Raw genomic sequence first — 23,906 nt, 5'->3', positions numbered from 1 at the left:
GTTATATATTTGATAAAGAAACACTGAGAATATATAAGGAACTCTCGAAACTCAATAGCAAAGAAATAGTCAATTTTTTTGAAAATGTAGAAGGTTTCTTAACTGCAGAAAATAATGGAATGGTCAATAAGCACATGAAAAGATGCTTAGCATCATTAACCTTTAGTGAAATGCAAATTAAACCACAAGATACCACTTCACACATAGAATGGCTAAAATTAAAAACACTGACCACACCAAGTGTTCCTGAGGATGTGGGGAAACTGGAACTCTCGTATACTGTTGACAGGAATTGAAAAATGGTACAATGACTTTGGAAAACAGCTTAGCAATTTCTTAAAAACTTCATATATACCTACCATATGGAAAAGGTCTCTACTTCTAAGTATCACCAGGAAGACTAAAAGCATTTGTCCACACAAAAATTTGTACATAAATGTTCACAGATTTGTAAATGCTTCACTTGTAACAATCAAAGACTAGAAACCCAAATATCCATCAACAAATAAACAAATTGTGTTATATTCAAATAATGAAATATTACTCATTAATGAAAAATGAACTCAATATAACATGGATACATCTCAAAATAATTATGTTGAATGAAAAAAGTCCCCGCCCAAAAGAGTGCATACTGTATGATTCCATTTATATAAAATTCTAGAAAATGTAAATATATCGATAGTGACAGAAAGCACATCAGTGGTGGCTTGGGATGCAAGTGCAGAGCAGGTGGAAAGGGGAAAGAAAGAGGATTACCAAGGATTAAGAGGAAACTTTTGGGAATAATAGAGATGTTCTTTATCTTGGTGGTGGTGCATACATTTGTCAAAACGTTGATAAGTTATGCTTTTAAAACGTGCAGTTCATTGTATGCCAATTCTAGTAGAGCTAGAAAAAAAATCTTCAATTGTTAAAAATAAACTATAGAAAGATGAAGGAAAGGGTGGGAAGGAGTACATGCTCACCTTGTGAATGGAAATTAGCCGATATTGTTGAATGTTGATGAAACAATAAAAAGATGTTTAGGCATATTATTTAGCTTACAATTATAATAATATGGCTACCATATACTAAAAGAAGTGGAGTAGAATGAAACAATATTAGGTAACGGACATTATCCGTGGTTGATAAATCAAAAGTAGAGATATTATCTAGAGTTATGAAAGTAACCAGAAGAGATAAAAATTAAAATCATTAAATGAGGTTTCCTCTCATGAATAGGTCAGGGGATATGATGTGTTAGGGCCCAATCCATTGCTTTTCATCCTAACTTCTGTAAGATTTCTGTTTGTTGAATATTGTAATTTGATCAAGTAAATAATTATAAGAATCTTAATAAAATTAAAATAGTTACTCATATGAAATAGAAAAGTAACTTTGTGTACATATAAATAAATTTCAAAAGATGTTGAGCAATTGATCATCGAAATCAGAGTGCAGGGTTAAAATGTACTCAGAGAAGTCAACATTTAAGGCATGAATGCTTTTAATATCTAGTACTAAATATTGAAACATCACTCACTCTTGGAAGGTTCAACTTTATTTCTAACCTAAAACTCCAATACTGAAATTTCTGACCATTAATTTAATTCCAAATTCAGCTTTTAAAATGTAGAAAAAATGGTTGTAGTCTTATATAAGATGACATAGGACATATGGCTCTTCTGTAGGATGATATAAAATACAGATATTTGGCAATAGCTATTGCTCAAGGCAATATACAATGACACAAAGTATTTATGTTTGTATTTGAATGCCAAGTCTAGTTTTTTGAGCGATGTGCATTTAGAACTCTTCTAAAAATTAATTTCTTTTTAAATCGCTTACTGAGTGCCTAACATGGAGTAAGAAAATACTGTTCTATTTCATTCTCATAGTAACTTTATGAGCTAGAAATTATTGTGCAGATGATCTTTCCATTTCTCCAATATCTCCTGCTTTCTTATTTTGAGAATTAAATGAGACAATTATTAGAAATTCCAATGGGTTTTTCTCCTCCCTTTCTCTTTTTCAGGAACTTTGGAAAAATGCAGACATTAAAACAGAAAAAAACATTGCTTGTTGTCTTTTTTCTTTGGATCTGTAGAGTTACCAGAAGAAAAAGATGGGAACAGAGGTAAAGTTAGTACATTTCCTAGGATTTAGATCTACTGGAAATGTCTGGACCCCTGCAGGCCTCTAGCCACAAGATTGCATCACCTATCATAAAACTCCCTGGCTGTGCTCTTCTACTGAGCTCACATTTACAGTACTAATAATGCCTTCAGCACAAGTCATTTCCAGGGAATTAAGTCCTTGCAGTCAGTGGGTTAAATCCCCATGAAATAACCTGCAGGTGACCCAATTGGATTGACCTCAAGTATAGAATTTCAGATCAATAGCTGCTGTACTTGGATTCTGAGACATAAAACAATCCCTAGTGTTTTTGTTACCCCAATGAGTATTATCAGACAAGGGATTACTATGGCAATTGCGAGGTCTTATGATATTAATGGGGTTTTTTTTTTGGTCCAAAAAGAAATTATTTTAAAAAGTAGATGCCTTCTGTTCACTCTTCTTGGTCTATGTGATAACTTTCAAACATATAATAAAAATTATTCAGACGGCACCAGTGGTCATTAATTGCTTGTACTAGAAATAACATTTTCTCCTCAGATGCAAAGTATTCCAGTGGGATGCAAAGTTCCGTTGGGTCTAACCACCTTTTAACTCTTCCATGAAAGGGTAACAGATCTCCCAATCTGGGGCCAAATAAAAATGTTAACGCGTCACAAACTGGACTTGGGGGTAATAAAAAAGGGAAATAATGTTATGACAACATGTACCATGACATCAACTGACGTGATATTTTACTTGTGTGTAACCAAAAAACAGAAACAATTTTAAGTATTTACACCAACAGAGGGAATTAATTTGATGCAGAGAATTGGCTGCCCATATAAAGAAGAAGCTGAGAACCAGATAAGGAAGAGTGGAGTAACCAAGAAAGTAGACACACCAGGAAGCCACTACGTTATCCAGGCAGGAAAAGCAAAGAAAGGAGAGTCTGTGCCACCAGATGGGAGCTGAAACCAGAGGGGGCCTGTCTGGTCAAAGCTGAAGCTGTAAAGCAGAAGGAGCCTCAGGCAGAAAAGCTACCTGAGGCAAATGGGTGGCAAGAGTGAATGGGTTGGGGATAAACTAATAAACTGCTGGCCTTTGTCTTCTCTCTCTTTCTGCTATCTCCTTCCAGTGGCTTTGACCGGGTGCAATAGCACCTCAAGAGCACATGTAAGGTTGGAGATTTCTCAAAGAACTTAAAACTGAGCTACCATTGGGCCCAGCAATCCCATTACTGGGTATATATCCAGAAGGAAACAAATCATTCTACCAAAAAGACACAAGCACTTGCATGTTCATCGCAGCACTATTCACAATAGCAAAGATATGGAATGAACCTAGGTGCCCAATGATGGTGGACTGGATAAAGAAAATGTGGTACATACACACAGAATACTACACAGCCATAAAAAAAAAATGAAATCATGTCCTGTGGAGCAACATGGATACAGCTGGAGGCCATTATCCTAGGCAAATTAATGCAGAGAAAGAAAACCAAATACCCCAAGTTCTTATAAATGGGAGCTGAACACTGGGTACACATGGACATTAAGATGGCAACAATAGACACTGGGGACAACTAGATGGGAGAGGGAGGGAGGGGAGCAAGAGCTGAAAAACTAACTGTTGGGTAGTATGCTCTATACCTGGGTGATGGCATTATTTGTACCCTAAACCTCAGCATCACGCAGTATACCCAGCTAACAAACCTGCATATGTACATTCTTAATCTGAAATAAAAGTAGAAAAAAACACCACTAATAAAAAAAGCATCTGCAAAATATAGCTGGCTAGGACCAACCCTCCTACGGTACAGACAATAAAAGGGAAGAACTAGAATCTGAGGACAAAGAGGCTGGGTCTGGCCCTCTTTGTCCTCAATTCATCCTCTCCTGTGAATTTACTTTACCTGGTTGGTCCCTTTCCATATAAAGCCAAAAACTCGTGAGTGGATCTGTTGAGTTTCTCACCGTATAGATTTTTACAAGAGGCTATGTAAGCTATGATAAAGCCCTGCAACGGGGTATAAATGTTCTTAAAATTTTGAAAGATTTTTATAATACAATTGGTACACATGGAGAGAAAGTATTTCCTTTGGTGTGGTTTTTACCATTGCCAAGAAACTAGGTGGCCATTCTCTCATTGCTTAAGAATATTTAAATATGAATTACAACCTACAGTTTTTCCTAGGTTTAGAACACAAGGACTAGCTTCAAGGTTATATAAAAAACACATGGGTTAGTAAATGTACTAACATCCAACATCATAACATATTTCTGAGCCCCATTATGATCCCTCCATTTTACATATTAAAAAATAATGACATTCTACTAGTCGGTTGTGAGTTGAAGCAAGGCTGCTGAGTGTCCTAGTCCATTTGGCCTACTATAAAAAATGCCATAAATTTAGCAATTTATAAACAACAGAAATTTCTTTCTTACCGTTCTGGAGTCTTGGAAGTATGAGACCAAGTTGACAGCAGATTTAATGTATTGGTGAGGGCCCACTCTCTGGCTAATAGATGGCAACTTCTAGTTGTACCATCACATGGTGGAAGAAGATACAGGTTTCTCTTGGGCTTCTTTTATAAGGTCACTAATCCCACTCACGAGGGCTCTGCCCTAATGACCTAATCTCCATCTAAAGCCCCCATCTCTTAATACCATCACCTTGGGGGTGAGAACTTCAACGTATACATTTTGATGGGACACAAACTTTCAGACCATAATGAGAGGTGAAGCCAGCTGGAATTCCGGGGTCGAGTGGGGACTTGGAGAAGTTTTCTGTCTTACAAGAGGATTGTAAAAACGAACAAATCAGCACTCTGTAGCTAGCAAGGGTATTGTAAATGCACCAATCAGCAGGATTCTAAAAGTAGCCAATCATGGGGAGGATTGAAAAAAGGACATTCTGATAGGACAGAAACAGAACACGGGAGGGGGCAAATAAGGGAATAAAAGCTGGCCACCCCAGCCAGCAGCGGCAACCCGCGCAGGTTCCCTTCCACCCTGTCAAGCTTTGTCCTTTCACTCTTTACAATAAACCCTGCTACCACTCACTCTTTGGGTCCGTGCCATCTTTAAGAGCTGTAACATTTACCTAGAAGGTCTACGGCTCCATTCTTGAAGTCAGGGAGACCATGAACCCACCGGTAGGAACCAACTCCCGACACAATAACGCTGAGTTTGATTCTCCTTGCCTTGAACAATGAAGGAAGAAGTCTCTCTCTTCTCTTCCAGATTACATTATCAAACAAAGCTCATATGGAGAAACATTGTTAGCACTGTTTGTGCACCCTCTTACATTTTTAAAGGACTTTCTTAGGCACTTTCTTATTCATTCTCATCATAACCCATTTTATAGGTGTTGGCAGAAACCCTTGCCAGAGCCATCAATCCCAATAGTCTGCTGCCTGCCTCAAAACTCTGCCATGTTCTGTTCTTATCATGCCTATATTTCTGAAATTCTATACAATTTGGACTTAAGTCTAGAATATCCCTGAGATGATCCTACTCCTTAGAGAAATTCAAAGGACATACTCTCATGTGGGTTCTGAGGGCCTGCTTTCCATATCTCTCAAGCTAAGAAAATGACTTTCCTAATATCTTTAGAATCAGGTGAACTAAAAGAAGCTTAAATGATGGTTATCCTAGTATAGCCCCCAGATAGCACATACCGAAGTAAGTTTCCAAATGAGATCATCCTCACTTGAATGTGTGGAGAGCATGATGTGAAATTTATATGCCTTCTTTAAATGTACACAATCAGAAATAGGCATCTAAACACAAAGTCCCTCCAATTTCCTACCAGAACACTGTCCCAGCATTGTAAGTTGATTGGGTGTTCCAAGACAGAATATCAGAAAAAGCGGTTACGGAAATGCCCGCTTGTTTATATTTTATTTCTTCTTTTCAAATGAAGTTAAGAGAGCCTGCTTAACTATGAAACATTGCTCTTCTGAAGAAGTAGAGGGCTCATGAGATGAAGTCATGACAAGGGATAAGAGTTCCAGCCTCAACTCAAAACCCATAGAGTATTGTTACTACATTCAACAACAACAGCAGCAGCAATAACAACAACAAAATCTGAAACTGAGCAAGCAACAAGACCTTGGGAGAGAAATTTCTTCTTTTACTTGATACCATTTTGCCAGAGCTTTAAACAAGGGTGAAGGCTTTGTGAATGACAGAATTAGAGGGCAGATTGAGGGGCTGTTTTCCATCACAGGACCCCCAGATCTCCACTTCTACTAATGGGAACACTGTACACCCAGCCATCCAAGATCAGACCTCCTGAGTACAGCAATTTTTTTTTTTTCTTGGAGATTTGTCTCGTTAGGATTTTAATTAAGCTCCTGCCAGGCTTGCAAAGTTTTTAATTTTACCTTTCTTTCTTCTTTCTTTTTCTTCCTTAAATCAGCTGGCTTGCCAGGAAACTTTTCCCAAGCTGTCACAGTTACAGTAAGCATACCCTAAGATATTAAGTTTAGAGACATACCAGTAGTTCTTTCTCGAAGGATTAATAGCACAAGTACCCTTGCATTTGGAAAAGATTTTCATTGATTTATTCATTCATTTATTCACTTTTACTTAAGTGTGTGTGTGTTTTATGAATTAAAAAAACAGAAAAAGAAGCTTCATGGAGTGTACAATGACTACTGGTTAGTAATAGATGCAACTCACTCTCTTATAACGTCACCAGTTTAACAGAAGAAACTTGCCATTACTTAATTTGATAATCACACTGCTCATAAGCAAATTATGGCTGTTTACTAGTGTTAGTGGGTGAAGGGTGAGTGAACCAAGAGAACATGATGTCTTAGTTGATAATTTAACACATATTTCATGAAATGTAATATTTAATTCACTTAGGGTTCTTTTCAAGACCCCTTTGTATTCAAACTCATTGCAATTCTGAAAGTATAAAGGCAGAGATGAGGGGTGCACACGGTGAACCCTTTAAAGCAGATTTGATGAGACACTATTTTTATTTGAGGACGCTTAGTTAAATTGACTACCCTAAATAGGATGTCATATTTTTTCCCTAATAAAACAAAACAAAACAAAACAAAACAAAAAAAACCACCTCAGATAATACTGCAGGGCCAGAAATAAAACAAGCCATCAAAACAAAACGAAAACGTAAGATATGGAGCATCGGGGATACTATCTGTTCCCCATGATTATTATTATAATCATTCTTATTATTTACTTAATAATTCCAGGATGTCAGGTTATTCTACCACCTGCCCTTTTCTGTGAGGTACTTACTGATCGCTTCCACAAACCGCTCAAAGAAACTGTAAGGGAAGAGCGGCTCAGGCAGCTCCCGGAAAAACATCTTCAGTGCTCCGGTGACAACGTGGATGTCCTCCCACTGGCTGTCGTCCAAATTCAGCTTCTCTTCTGGGAAAACACGAGGAGAAATGGAACAACTGGTTTTAATGAAACAATTACAAGACACTAATTATTATGTTAATGTTTGCCTACTATCATCAGCAACCGTTAACAGCCTTCTGCACCTAGAGGTTTGGTGCTGTGCATGTTTTTTTTTTCCCTCCCTCTTTCCGTAGGAAGGGAACATTTTCAATGGAATACCATCTGTAGGAATGCAGCTAACAAAAAAACAAGAGACACAAAGAGACAGTGCCATTGACACAGTATGTCAGATACATTTATTCCCATAATGCATCAGTATGAAAATTAGCATCACAGCTCAACATGATTCAAAGCTATTTGGTTTTGAGGCCGAGGGGCTAAGAGTTGCCAATGATGGCCGGCTCAAGGGACCAGCCTAAAGGCCTTGCTGAGCCAACAGGAGACATATGCTAAACATGGCAATAGAAAATGAGTTATTGCTTTACATGTGTTAGCCTTGCTATGTACAAGGGAATAATGGGTAACACTTTTTCCCTTTTTTTGCCTGAATATAAAGTCAGCAAGGAATAGAATACTGAGTGAGAAAGGATATTAATTCTTTCTTACTGCTTCAAAATATTTTTTTTTTTTAGTTCTCATCTCAGTGAGGAAAATATGCCCAGCAACAATATTAGACAGACCCCTGTTGGCCTACGTAGGCTATGCAAAGCTGTCAAAAATGATAATACACTAAAGACAAACCACAAGTGCTTACCAACTCTTTTTAGAAACAACAGAAGTATTTGCTTGGGAAGCTTGAGTGAGTGGAAATGTTGAAATATTAAAGAAAGTAAAAGCCAAAATGAAGGTTGTAGTAGAAATAAAGTGTGCTGGGCAATTAGTTTTGTCCTTTTCACCCTCCATATGAATGTCTGGAATTAGTCTCACCCAAGAAGTGGATGCATTCATGTCTGAAAGGGACATCTTGACATAAAATGAAAAGGAAGCAAGGTACAAAGGCACTGCTGTCGAGCCAGACGATTTGTCTTTCTAAACGGGCAACATGGAAAAGGTTTTGGATTCTGGGCTTCATGAAAACTTAAACTAATCATTTTAGACAATCTGGGGGTTAACTGAAAAGCTGAGAATCCTGGCAAACACTGAGGTATTTGGTCAACTGAAAATTTGTTTCTTTACTGATGTCTTGGGCTCGCATTCACATGTCCCTTGGATGTCAGTTTTATGAATGCAGAGGAGCATTTTGCACCAAAATGTAAGAAAAGCTGAGAATTGTCACTGTAGGGATTCTCTGCATGGGCTGTTTTGCTAATAATGTTCATGTCCTTTTAAAAATATTAGCCCAAATCTTCAGCAGATCTTTTTTTTAAATAAATGAACGATCGCTTCTAAGGCTTATAGTAAGTGGTGTTCCTGCTCAACAGTGTGTTTGCAAAGAGAAGACATGAAGGTGAATCTGTTTATTTCAGATGGGCTAATCTTTCCTTTCAGTCTTCATTCCTACCTCAGTCATAACACAATAATATGATCCACAACAAAATCAGCAGAGGAGACCTTCTTTCTGCCCTGCAATCATTTTTGATTGATTGTATTTCAACAATTAGTCTTTTATTTGGCTGCACACTATTGAAATAGGCCGACAGCATCTTAGCAGGCCAGCTTTAAACAGTCAACTGTTAACAATAGCATCAAAAAGGGAGACCTGATGGGGTTTACTGTCACTTTAAAGAACGGGGTTTTCACATTGTTGAAATCTGTCAGATATTTTGAAATGTCCCTCTCACTATGGTGCCACACCCCCTGCGTGCCCTTATAATAAAATTGGTTTTACTCCTGATTAAATCATTTTCTCCCTACCCACTACCATACTTCTCATAATGGACCTGTGTGCTCTACAGCTGGTGTTCTTCCCATGGTACCAATTCTTACTTTATCTTTTAAGCACTTTGCTGCTAAGATCTCATGCAGAGTGCTTATGTTTTGTTAAGAGCTTCATTCTTAGAGAAATAGCTTAACACATGTTCTAAAAATGTTGTACAACTTATTGCTTAAAACACATTTAGAAAATGTATAAGTACTGTAGCTTTGGCACTGAACTTTAAGTGGAAACCTAAACACACGAAAACACACACACACACACACACAAATATCTCAACCAAAAATTTATCAGAAAAGTCCAACACAAAATGCCATTTTGGTGCACAAGTTTGAAATTGCTAAAGGAAAGTGTTCAGCAGGTAAAAAAGAGAATGATTTTAACTTGACCAAGGAAACAACACCACCAACAAATAATGGCTTAACCAAAGGAAAACAGCATTAATATTACTCATCTCCACATTAATATCAGTTAATTCAAGTGAACATGAAAATTGAATGTAGTGATAGATAAAGAAAATTTACCAATGAATAGATACTATTTGACCATTTGATTATATCCACTTAAAATACCATATAATAATAACTGTATCAGTTAAACCAACATTACTACTATAGATTCCTATGTAGTTTCCATTTAAAGAAATAATAATAATAATTTGTAGCCCTTCAGCAAGTAGCTTAAATAGGCAATGTGGCAAATAGTTGGAAAGAGTATTTTGAAATATAATACTAATTTTTATATCAAGTTTTCATAATCAACCAAGGTTAAGATCCCTTGTAAACCAGATGATGTTAAGGCAAATTTTGCAAGGTCACTGTAGTTTATCTAAACATGAAGTTATGTCCATATAGTATGCCTTCTCATGAAGCCAACCAGTCTTCAAGATGAACTAACCATAACCCTATCCTGGTGTTAACAGGCATTATTGCAAATGTATTTGCATTATTTGATAAGCATTTTCTAACTAGATTCTACACAGTGATGATGTCTTATACTTTTCCCTTTTCTAATAGTGTTTCTCAAAAGCACCACACTATTGACATTTGGGGCTGGAAAATTCTTTGTGGTGGGGGCTGTCTTTTACATTCTAGTATGTTTAACAGTATCCCTGACCTTAATCTATTAGAGGCCAGTAGTATTTCCCAGTGGGGATGATAAAAATTGTGTCTAGAGATTGCCACGTATCTCCCCATCGTGCAAAATTATTCTTGGTTGAGAGCCACTATAGTGAAGTTTATAAGTGTCTATAGAAGTCACTCAACAAAGATTTATGAAGTTTACCATAGGTGGGCAGGGAACTAGAAAATTAGATACACACATATTAATATTTCCTTAATATGAACTTAAGAGTTGGTAATTATTCTTGACAAAATCATAACTTTTTATAGAACAAAATCCATATGAACTCATTCAGGGTACTTTGCGATGAAAGCAATAACCAACAATTACTTAGAGCTTACACTGTACTAGGGGCTGTGCTATGTACTCTACATTCATTATCTAATTTAATGTTTTCAGCAAGGTAATGAGGAAGATGCTACTGTTATCATCATATCCATTTTACAGATAGGGAAAGTGAGGCATAGGTAGATTAAACAATTTTCCCATGGCTGCCAAGTGATGAAACCAGGTTAAAGAGCCAGTAAGCCCCCACTATGTTTAAAATCACCATGTTCAGACTTAATCTTGGCTGGCAGAAGCAGAAAGGGAAAAGGCAAATAAAACAGTAATTGCAAATGGTAGTTGATTGACTATTATGTCAAGATTGTAATTTTTACATTTTACCCTTAAATGTCTTACTTGAGGCTATGCTTTTACCTGTAAACTGACTCTCATCTTTGGTAATTACTGACTTGTAGAAGGCACAGATTCTTATATAAACAGATACAAAACAAATTGGTAATAAAAAGCAACTGCATTAGGAAATGGGCAGAGATGGAGCAAATTGTTAGGTAGCAATGGAGTGAAGAGGAAATATGATAGAGTAGGAAAAAGGCCATACAAAACACCCATTCCAGGACTGGATTTACCACTAATTCATTGTATATCTATCTATTTACTTATTTATTTGTAAAATGAAGATAAAAGGATAATTGTTGGTATCAAATGGGAAAATGTATCTGAAAAACATTTTAAAGCATAAGGAAACAAACATATCCAATATGTCACCAGAATGAGGCAGGTGAATAAAGGCCAAAATGGTAAAATAAAAAAGAGACTAAGGCAACTGAAACATTGAACAAACATTGTAAGCCAGCCTGGTTGTTTTAGAGGATTTATCTCAGTGTGATGCAGTTTCTTGAATGGGATCAACAAAAACTACATTGCTATAAAGAACTACCTGGGCCTGGTTAATTTACAAAGAAAATAAGTTTAATTGGCTCATGGTTCTGCAGGCTGTAGAGGAAGCATAACTGGGGAGGCCTCAGTAAACTTCCAATCATGGGAGAAGGTGAAGGGGAAGCAAGCACATCTTCACATAGCCAGCAGCAGAGAAAAAGTGAAGAGGAAAGTGCTATACACTTTTAAACAGCCAGATCTTGTGAGAACTTACTATCACGAGGACAGCAAGAGGGATATCCATCTCCACGATCCAATCACCTCCCACTAGGTCCCTCCCCCAACATTGGGGATTACAATTCAACAGAATTCAACATGACATCTGGGTAGGGACACAGAGCCAAAGCATATCACATGTTATAGTCCAATCCTAGGAAGACGTCTGGTTGAACCACAATGTCTCACAATCCTTTTAATCTGTGCTGGTTTCTCCTGGCCCTCTAATTAGGTTATCTTAAATTCATTTTGGTTATGGTTTTGCCTTAAAGCATATAAACAGAATTAAAGATAGGTTAAGCTCTACAATGCAAATACCATGTGACTTTTATGAGATCACACACATACACACACAACCTAAATGTTGTACCCAAACCAGGTTATCTTGAAATGCTCTTTCTTGAAGAGTCTTTAGGGCATATTTTAAGTAAAAACTTATTTATATCAAGCTTTAAAAATATATTTGAAAGAAAAAATTTGACAGTAGCTATTAGGAGCAATTTTTCTTAAAAAGAAGAACTGAAAGATGAACCTTTGATAGCCATAGTAGGTCAATGGTAGTTTCCAAGGAAAAGGGGGCATTTAAATATCATTAAGAGTTTCATTACTGTCCAGGTACAATGGCTCATGCCTGTAATACCAGCACTTTGGGAGGCTGAGGTGGGCAGATCACCTGAGGCCAGGAGTTTGAGACCAGCCTGGCCAAAATGGTGAAACCCTGTCTGCACTAAAGATAACAAAAATTAGCCAGGCATGGTGGCAGGCCTGTAATCCCAGCTACTCAGGAGGCTGAGGCAGGAGAATAGGGAGGTAGAGGTTGTAGTGAGCCAAGATCACGCCACTGCACTCCAGCCTCCTCAGTGATGGAGTGAGACTCTGTATCAAAGGAAAAAAAAATGAGTTTACCACTTTCCTCTTGTATTATATATTGCTATGTAGATATTGGTATATATAACCAGCAGTTGTGATATCAGGTTCAATTTTAACTAGACTCAAACTGTCTTAACCTAGTCTTTGTTGAAATGTGCTTGCACTTGGACTATCCTGAGTAGAAGAGTAACCGAGTCAAGAAAGAAAATCTTCTTTATATGTTGAAAATCAAGTGCTTGTTTACCTTGTAATAGTTTTGATAGCACTTTTAAAACCTCTTTCCAACTTTTATTTTATTGTTGCAATTTTAAAAGGAGGAAAAGACATCCTAGTTTTCCCAGAGAGAATAGCCCTGATCTCATTAATACAGTGAAAAGAACCTGTTACACTATGAAACTCTCATAAAGGATGATGTCCCTGCTTCCAGCACAGATGACCATTTGGATCCCTTATCTAAAAGGCCTGCTGGATACATGAAAGTCACATCCCAAATGAAAGAGATACCAGAGGGATGATCGATCCAAAACATAATATGTTTGGCCCTAAAATCAAATTGAAAGATTAGATATTAATGTAGATAAAACGACACTGCTTATAAGGATATAGAAGATTTTTAGTTTAGCATTTAAAGGAATAGATCAAAAGGAAGTTGGTTGAATCACTCAACTAGCTCCACGTTTCCTGCTGTGCTGGCTCCTTAAAGTGATGGTTCGGTCTGATTTCTGGTGGATTAGAGAGATTCTGCATTCTCAAACACAGTGATGTCAACCCTGTGCAAAAAGTAGCATCTTTCTTTGCTGCACTGGCTAAAGCTCCTCCTTCCACACCTTGGCTGTAACATGAGACCTCATTGAGGATATTATCTGAGAAAACTAAACCAGTTGGCCAGTTAATTTGTTTGTTCACTCAATTTTTTTCAAACAAACAGAGATGGAAGGAGGCTACATGCTGGGCATTGTGTTTTTAAAGCTACAGCTGTTGAGGCTGCTTTATGTTCCTCAAAGGAGAGGGCTTCATCAGGTGCTCAGAAAGTGAACATAGATAAAGTTCTGGACATTTTACATCTTGTTACTCTTCCCTAGAATCATATTATTTTGTCCTTGGGGGCAAGCCAGGACAAACTCAAAGAACAAATATATCACCCAAAAATATGCATCGTGCCTGTTACGTGCTGAGTTGTGTTCTTCTATTCCTCAAAATCAACTGTTGAAGTCTTAACCCCAATACTTCATAGTGTGACTGTTTGGAGATTGGATCTTTAAAGAGGTAATTACGGTAAAATGAAGTCATATGGGCCCCCATCCAATATGAATGGTGTCCTTATAACAACAGTTAGGGTGCACACAGAGGAAAGACCATGCGAAGACACAGGAGGAAAGCGGCTGCCTATACACCAAGGAGAGAGCCTTAGGAGAAATCAACCTACTGATATCTTAATCTCAGACTTCCAGCCTTTAGAACTGTGAGGAAATACATTTCTGGTGTTTAAGCCACCCAGTCTGTGGTACTTTGGTGTGGTAGCTCAAGCAAACTAATACAATGCCCTAAGGTTTTGGGCAGAGAAAGACGATGTCAAATTTCTGGATCATACCAATACATCTTCTCGACACAAGGGCTATGCTACACTTGTGAAACACAGTGAACAACAGGGTTAGTTCTTTAGGTAATTCCATTTGAAGAAAAATAATTACCAATATTCAGAGAATAGATTTGAAGCTGGAATTAGTTGAAAAATTGCTTGCCTATTCAGGCTTAACCTATTTCAAATAATTTGCTCTACAAACATGCAGAATACTCTCCAGTGTGGTCTCCAGACAAACAATAAAATCATGATTGCCATTTTCATACTCATTCTTTGTACAACTACTACGTATAAAGTAGAAATATTGCATGGTTGCCATCACCTGAGACTCCAAGTACTACAAGAGAACATTGGAAACATCCTCAGGAAAAACTCAACCCAAGTCCAATCAACTGTCTATAGTCATGCTACCTATCAAAGAGAAAGGAGCAAAGTGGTTTTAAATATGAAACCTTGTATGCAAAATCAAAGAGATTTGTTTCATACGATTTATTACGTAACCTCCAGGAAGCTCTTAGGAGTCCTATGTTTGAAAATGGTTCCTTTCTGGCAAGAGGAGACAGTTAGACCTATGCACAAGATAGATGGTTCTATTACCACCTGGTCTACAAAATCTGGTTTTCTGTGGCATCCTTGAATTATGAAAGAGGGAGGAAGGAAGTACCACAAACTTTCTAAGATTTTAAAACTTTTTTTAAAAAGCTTTTATTTCTGAATATCTAATGGGCTACTTCGGCACGCCATGTTAGCTTGCTTTCTGTGTCCTTTCATGTTGTGTGCATATCTTTGGAAATTATTTGACAAGGCCGAAGCTTGCACATGTCACAGGCTGATATGAAATATCTTTAGTTACTCTCTTGGAAGGAGGTGGAACAGTCTTCTCCTCTATCCAGTACAGGAAATGAGTCAGGAACAAGACTGTTTTATTTTTATTTCTCCTCAGATTTCATTTGAATGTAAAGAATAACATAATAAATAGGTACAACTGAAACTTGTGAAGCAAGCACCACAGATGGAAAGTATAACAAACATGTCATTGCTTTGTGCATTTTTAATTTATAATGGCATAACATAAAACATCTTCCCATCATCATAACTCCATGCATAATTCTACCTTATAAAATGACATTAGCGACATTATGCTTCTCTCCAGGCTTTTAGATATTTTGTTTAGGTAGCTGAGAAAAGGTAGTCCTGTTCAGATGCAACAACAGCAACAAAAATGAACAGACTTTTTTCTTTCAGTGAGGATCATAAAAAAAAAGAATTGATGTATTTCATGGTACCCATATATATTTCTTTAATTCCTTTCTTACTCAGAGCTTCCAACACTGTTCTTATTTCCATTCAGTCAAAGGCTTTTTGTACTCTATAGATACTGTACACAATGGTTCTTTTTATTTAACCATCTTCTCCAAACAGATTCTGAATTTGCTGGAATTCCATGGATGATTTCATACATTACATACTCCAAAGGGGAGAGAATCGTAGGATTAAATTTCGACAAAGTCATTTTTGAAAGCTTGCTTCATAGTGGCTTTAAATTTCAACACCATTGCTATTGTTCCCTCCAAGTTATATTACGTTTGCAAATATGAAGCATAGGGCCAAGTCAAAACATATCTCTTAATGATATCTAGGAAATAAACTAAGTCCTATGAATTCCCATATACAGATAATATGTCTATTGTAGGCAAAAACGCATATATAGAAGTTACTTAACATTCAGGTTTCTTCACTTGTCAAATGAGAGTTCTTAATTTTGTGTGAGATTTAAGTGATGTAATACATGAAAAGCATCCAATATAGCCAGACTTCGGCAAATATTTCCAGAATGTAATATGATTTTTGGCTTTTATCATTCCCCTTACTATGTTGGTGATATGTGTAGGGTTAGAAATGGTAACATTGAAAAGGATATGGATTTGGGGTTTTGCTAACTTAGAATTTTCTGTCTGGAAATATTTCTTCAGAAAAATAGAAATAAAAGGTAAACAAAACTGGTAGATCAAGATATTGCTACTCTCATTCATTGAAACTATGTTACTCCCAGATAAGACATCTGTCAGTTGTCAATTAAGATAACCAAAATGAAGAGAAGATTTCTAGTAATTATTAATGATAATTTTTAACTTAAATTATGTCAATTAGTTTGATTCATGGGAGTAAACTAAATTTTCTGCATCACAAGACTTTTCTTCACCACAATCACCGCTAAAGCTCTACAAAGGTACACAAAATAAGAGTTGGGAGATTTATAAATTTTACAACTACTTGCATAAAGTAAGGTAAAATACCTAGGTCCTTATGCAACAATTTCTTGTTGATGAAACTACTGAACAACATTATGATCTTAATTATTCTAGCCTAAACAAACCTGTGGCACTAATTCCCGGTCTCTGCCTATAGTTTGTGATGCCTAGCTATCTATACTGTTAATCTTGACTCCTCCTTACATTGGGTTTCATTTCAAACTTTGCTTACCATGTTTCTAATCCTAGCCTGAGAACCCCATCACTCCTGGGGCATGCCTACTAGATTTAACTATAGTGATTTAAACAAAGGGTCTCTCCTCTATCTCTGCCTCAAAGAAATTTGTTTTTATTTATCTTTATATCCCCAGTGCTTAGCCAATGATGGATGCACTCATTTTTATTAGCTATTAATATATTTGCACCACCTATCAAATTTTAACCTCCTTTGATAACAGAGGCTATTTCATAATAAAATACCAACAATGATGACAATAGATACATGTTTACACACATGGCATTATCTTTGTGTTCTCTTTATCATTCTCTTTCAAAACACTTAACAAATACTGAAGACATAGTACATTATTCATTCACTTATCAAATATTAATTGAACTCAAATTTTGTGCTAGGCATGTTATAGCTGCTGTTGGTAAACGTAAATAAAGATCTAGCTTCTATGTGCAAAGATTTCATAGTATATAGGAAGTTTGGTCAAATAGAAAAATATGTAATCAAGTATGGTAAATGTTATTATATAACTTCTTGCAGACTGCTATGGGAACATAGAAGATTAGAATCAAGCTTCATCTGGGTGTAGTCAGAAGGCTTTGCAGATGAGGTGCCACATAATAATGATCTTAAATGATGAGCAGTCAGGTGGGTGAGGGTGGTGCAGGAGCTGGGAGAGAGGAAGAGAAGAAATGAAGAAAAATTTAGCTAGAAGTAACGATCATGCCAAGGAATGAAGAACACGATGCATTTGGGAAGCCACAAGTTGTTGGAGACCCTAGAGGCATAGATTCCATATCTCAGGGTGTTGAGGATAGGAGAGAAGGCAGAGGGTACAGCATGAAGGTCCTTACAACTGAAAAAGTCTGGATGACCATAAGCAGGGGAGCAACATTCTAGAAAGATGCTCTGGCAGTAGCATGTAGGATGGGTTGGAGTGGGCATATAGAAGAGGGGTGGTGTGTCCAAAAAGACACAATGAGCAAGAAGCTCAGCTGAGAGGCTTTGATGTATTCAAATACTGGATATTCACTGTGGAAAAAATGCTTTTAAAAGAAGTCAGTTAATAAAAAACAGGTGTGTTTATGAGAACCTTACATAGCAGAGAAAGAAGTCTAGAAAACTGATGGCTAGCATTTACAAAGGATTAGAGTTAACAGACCAATTTTTGTGTGTCACATTTATTATAGGTTCAGGGAAGTCAAAATATTCTATTTTACTGAAGTTTATAAAGACCTGCTAGTAGTTTGCAAATGAGAATCCATTTGGATTATCTGACTAGAGATAAGACTTCAATGGTGTTTTAGAATCATGAACTACTTTACCAATGCAACAAAAGGGAATTACAATTAATTGGATTATGTTGGTCTCCACATGCTGATTGTAAGAAAATAAAATATAAAAGTGTAACTATTGCTAACAGGTCATATCTATCATCAACCATGGGATTTGTTTTTTTACTTACCAATAAGATTAATTTCTTATTAACAATATTCCAATTTGAAGTCATTTTAATTATAGCGTTTAGAAAATTCAAAGGAAAAGGCAAACCTACTTTCAATGTATTATTAATAATTGACCTCATTTTTATTCATCTTTATGATGAGAGAAAAAGAAATGGATGGTTTGTTTATTGTGTAGAAGATTTTTACTTACTTAAGATCCTTTTGCAATCTTTCTTCGATCTCAGTTTAATTAAAAATTTTATTTACTGGATTTCTATAAAGTGCTAAACCCAGGGCTATATTTCTGAGGATTCACAACAATGTGGTCCCTGCTTTTAAGGAAACCGACATCTAGAAAAGGAGATAGGCCTACAAACTTTAAACGTCATTGTGTGACCAAGTGGAGCATTGTAGTAAAGGTATAAACTACTAGAAAACCAATAATAGTTGAGCACTTCTCAGGCACTATTCTAAGTGCTTCACATGCAAGAATTCATTTAATTCTCACATCAACATATGCTGGATGTACTATTATTAGTTCAGCTTTACTGATGGAAAAGCAGCTCCAGAGATCCAGTAACTTGTTCAGGTTCACTCAGGTATTTAGTAGCGGAGTCCAGGCAATCTCACTCCACTTAAAACTTCAATCATTCTGTTAGTGACACAGGACAGGTAAGACTCCAAATCAGGCCTTCCTGGGAGGGCTTTTGGCTTTGCCCAGGTCTGCCCTGTCCCTGCTTTAGCTAAGGACATTTTTGTCTGGTGTGTGAGCCTCACCTCTATGGTTGAGTCCTGCCTCCTATCTCATGAACACAACATGTGGAATGGTTCATTCTGATAGGTGACAGATGAAACTTCTCCCACACAATGGCAGTGAGAATGGCATAGGATTTTGTTGAACTGAGATGGGTGAGGAAGGATGTCCCAGGCCAGTGTTTCTTAAATGTGGTCCCAGAACCAGCTATGTCAGCATCACACACAGAATATTTAAGGCAAATTTTATCAAGACCTACCTCAGATTTAACTGAAACAGAAGCTTTTGGGTGCAACCGGCTGTGTGATTGCTTTTCTACAAATACTATTTAGTCTGTGATCTAACAAGTCCTCCAGTTGATTTTGATGCATGTTAAACTCTGAGGACCACTGTTCTAGCAAAGAGGTATGAAATGGATCAAAATTTGATATTGGCAAGGGGCCTCATTATGACCAGTGCAAAAGTGAATGATGAAATGTAATGGAAACTTAGCTTGGAAGCCAGGGAAAAGTGTAATTGTTATGCTAATACATTAAATGGTCTCTGTTAAATGTGAGAGAATTGTCAAAAGTTTGTATGAGGAAATATCATCCAGACTGTATTTCATGAAGATAAATCTGTAGGAAATAGAAAAATGCATTTGAGAGGTGAGAAGTAGGAATATGCAAATTAGTTAGAAGGCCCTGGAAACAGCCCAGCAAGATACCATGAAGGCTAGAACTAAATAGTATTTGTAGAAATGCAATGAAAAGGCTATGTGAAGCCATCCATTTAATGAACATAGGGGTGGTAAAGGGGGAACGAACCAAGTAAAACTATTGTTTGTAGCTAGTTATGCAAGTTATCTTACATGTAATACTTCAGAAAGAATAGCTAAGAATTTTAATTTGTTCAGTTTGTTTTTTGATAAAAAGTTGCCAGGGAGAATGGGTTTGGTTGGGGGATGCTATTGACACTTTCGTTTGGTGATGCTAAGCACATATTCAGACTTTGGACTATGGAGCTTGGTAAAGAGATAAAGACTGGACAGACAAATGTGAAAATTATCAGCATAGAAGTGAAAGTTGTGTAAAAATAACAACAACTCTAACAACAAAGATGACAAGACCATCAACTTAACACCTGTCATGTGCCAGCCGCTGTGCTTGGTACTTTAGCTGCATGATTTTATGTCATTTTCATAGTAACAAAGCAAGGTAGTATTCACGGATTTTATAAGTGAGGATCTAAGGACCAGAGAAATTAAATAACTTGCTCAAATTCATTTAAGAAGTTAGTGTCAAAGCTAATATTCTAACTCTAATCTATCTCACTCACAAATTATTTTGCAAAACTACCTAAAACAGTAAGGGACGAAAACAGTTGTATAGCAACATATAGAGCAAGAAGGGGAAAAAGTGTCCTTCAAGTTTTTGTCCTGGAACTAATAATAGAATTATTTTCACATGAGGCTCATAAGCCACCCAATTCAAACCATTACATTAAAAAAAACTAACAAACAACGTGAGTTCCTGCATTAATAGTTTATTTCCAATGATCAGCATCTAAACAAATCAGCTTGGTTGGCAAGGTAAATTCGATTACAGCCTTGTTTCTAGAGGAGTAGTGTTAGTCTTAAATACACTGTAAAAGGCCGGGCGTGGTGACTCACGCCTGTAATCCTAGAACTTTGGGAGGCCAAGGTGGGTGGGTGGATCACTTGAGGTGAGGAGTTCGAGACCAGCCTGGACAATATGGCAAAATCCCATCTCTACTGAAAATACAAAAATTAGCTGGACACGATGGTGCATGCCTGTAGTCCCAGCTACTCGGGAGGCTGAGACAGGAGAATTGCTTGAATCCAGGAGACAGAGGCTGCAGTGAGCCGAGATCACGCCACTGCACTCCAGCCTGGGCGACAAAGTGAGACTATCTCAAATAAATAAATAAATAAATACACTGAACAAGTCACACTTTGTCTGCGATTCAGGCCAACATGGCCCACTGTTAACCCAAGTTCTTTGATGTGTAGCTAATTAATAACAATTACAATGCTGTACATTTTATGAGGCAAAATACATCCAAAGTTGAGAGGAATGAAACACATGGATTGTTGTTCAATGTCTGTGTCTAAATGACTTGGTTCAGTGGTTGTATCTAAATAAACAAGTTGATTGTTTGCAATCAAAATGGAAAGTTGGTCAGGAAGATGACCCATTAGATTTATACTCTCTGCCTTAGTCCAAATGCTTAGGAAGGCAGTACCAAACTATGAATCTCAGTTAAAGTTTAAACTGACTTAAGAACATTGTATTTTAATTTTCTGAAAATCTAGGTTACGTTTCCTTTAATGAACAGAGCTATTTTTAAGTGGTAGAACAGCCATACGTTCATTTGAATATGTGATAAGGCACTTGAATAAACTTCCACTTTCCATATCATTTACAGATTGGATTTATATACTGAACACACCTTCGTCATACATTTTAAACACTAAGTTTTCTAATTCCATCATTCAAGGCCTCTTTTTCCTGGCCACAACCTGCCATTCAGTCTTAAAATTTGACCTCATTCAGACCTGAGCATCTGGGCCCATTATACTAGTATACTCGATATTCCCATGCAAGAACCATACTGTGGTTCTTGCTCATTCTTGACCTAAGCTATCATATCTACCCACCTCCTCTGGCCCCATCCCACCACTTCTTTAAAGCCCAAAGAAAGAATGCTTATCCCAGGAGTTCTGCCTAGAGTGATCCACTTTTCCTTGATCTCACTTTCTTTTCAACATGAGCATTTATTGCTTATGGCACCAATTCAGGAATTAAGCATTCACAGTCCTGGCATTCTTGCATTGTCTCCTGCCCTCTGTTCTGCTGCAGATACCTCTCATTGGCCCAATCTAGTTGGAAGCCCACTGGAAGGTGAATGCATACAGATCCTGGGTACCAAACAGGGTAGTGAAGAGTGGAGAATGGGTATGAGGTAGGGGGGCAAACAGAAGATTACAAACACATCAATCCCATATTCTGTCAGTTGAAATCTAGAAGTTCAAATGCCCAGAGAAATATTTCAGAATCTCAAAACAGTGTAACTTGGTTTTGAATTTTATAGAAACCTTTTGGGTGGGTATGGGAGGGACAAGAATCTTTTGTGTAAGGCCATACCTAACATCCTTAATCCCATGAAGAAACACATGTACACGCATTTATTCCAATGTGTAATTATTGACATAAACACAGCTGCTCTCTATGTTAAAGGAACATTAAACTCACAAAAGCATGGAAATTCCTACTTAGAGTTCCTACTCCATTCTTAACATGCCTTGTTGTGCCCAGATGCTGCATGTATTTTGTACCATTTAAAAGGTTGATGTACAAAAGCAAAAAGGTGGTAGAAAAAAATAACTAGAGAGAGGATTGAGCCAGTAGAGTTGTCCTATTCTTAAATTTTATTATGTACTAATCTCCATAATGCCTAGGCACAACAAAACAAATTAAGAATTAAAGAGATAATTTGACTGTGGATTTCTGAATTTGGGGGCAGGAAAGCTACACATGTAAAGATACACAAGATACATACAGCCAAAACAGAAGAATACTGAAATTGTGTAGTTTATGTTAAACTTAAAATAAATAGAGATTTACACTTCCTTTTAGATCCAGAAATACATGAAAACTTGCAAGGCAGCCCACAACAAAGCAATTGACAAGAAAGATAGCATCTGCTTTTCTGTCTATTCAAGCTGAAGTTTTTCATTCTAAATGCAAGCAATGCTTCCCAAGTTAACATAATTAACTCATGACAATCCTGAAACATCATAATATAAGATACAGATGGAAATTCAAAGCTTTAAAAATGTCAGCTAACTGCATCAGGATTATCACTTTTTTTAAAGTGAACAAACCATAATGCTAATTAAAACAGGTGTTTTTATTTCAAACCCTTTTGCATGTTATGAAATTACAACCAGGGTTATTTATTTATTAGTCTGCTGTGAAACATACATCTTAGAAAAAAGAGGATCTGTGAAAACAACAAAGTAAAAAGATAAAAAGAATGACACTCAGTACTGCTTTCTGACACAATAGAGGACCAGTCGTTCAATTAGTTAGTAATTTCCGTGTGACTACTTGACAGAATCTACTAATTGTTAATCTTCAGTAACTATTGCTTTACATAATTAATTATATTCAAATAAAAACAACAAAGACATGTGGGCCAGTTGCCCTTTTGAGAATGTTTTTTTCACAAACTGGTTCTGCTTACTGACAATATTTCTAGTATAAAAAGATATTAATCTCACAGGAAAAAAAAACATATAAAAATGTTAGCACATTCTGCCTTTTACCTTGCTTATAGAGCACGAGTCTCCCAGTCCCCTACCAAGTACAATAACAACAGCAACAAAACCCCAAAGCTACTAACTGCTTTACACGACTCTATCGTTGAAGCAAATCCTAACAGCCGAAGTCCTTTGAGTTGGCATCTTTCATATTAATTTAGAATTGCATAAAATTCAGAGTCACCCATCCAGAGGTCAAGCATCATTCATCATTAGTTGAAGTGACATTTTCAACCCTTCATATTGCAGCTGCTAAGATGGGAGGGGGAAAGGTATTCTTCAAGAGGAAAAAAACAAGAGACAGAACACAATCCTTGCTCTATCCACAGAGGAGAAAACAAGGTGCCTCTATGTCAGCATGATAATATGCTTACATTTGGTGATGTCATTCTTCCCTAACCCCAGAGTCACTAAGCACATGGCAGCTGCATTCCTCCACTTAGGAGTTCTGGTGCAAATCAGTATTAACCATTTTAGATGTAAATGAAGCCCTTCAGTGGGGTGGAGAACATGGCTTTGTGAGCTGAAATGATG

The 23,906-nt window shown here is 36.9% G+C and overlaps 1 protein-coding gene across 1 annotated transcript in view; it reads right to left on the bottom strand.

Annotated features, from left to right (window-relative positions):
* ARHGAP15 (Rho GTPase activating protein 15) overlaps positions 1–23,906 on the bottom strand; it is a 630,382-nt gene that overhangs the window by 131,200 nt on the left and 475,276 nt on the right. The window contains exon 12 of the mRNA XM_025405285.1: positions 7,374–7,508. Coding sequence (XP_025261070.1) covers positions 7,374–7,508 — 135 coding nt within the window. The remainder of the gene's footprint in view (positions 1–7,373; positions 7,509–23,906) is intronic.

This window comes from Theropithecus gelada, chromosome 12 (genome assembly GCF_003255815.1).
Source record: "Theropithecus gelada isolate Dixy chromosome 12, Tgel_1.0, whole genome shotgun sequence".
NCBI classification, from domain to species: domain Eukaryota; kingdom Metazoa; phylum Chordata; class Mammalia; order Primates; family Cercopithecidae; genus Theropithecus; species Theropithecus gelada.
This window is presented reverse-complemented; position numbering and strand designations above follow the sequence as displayed.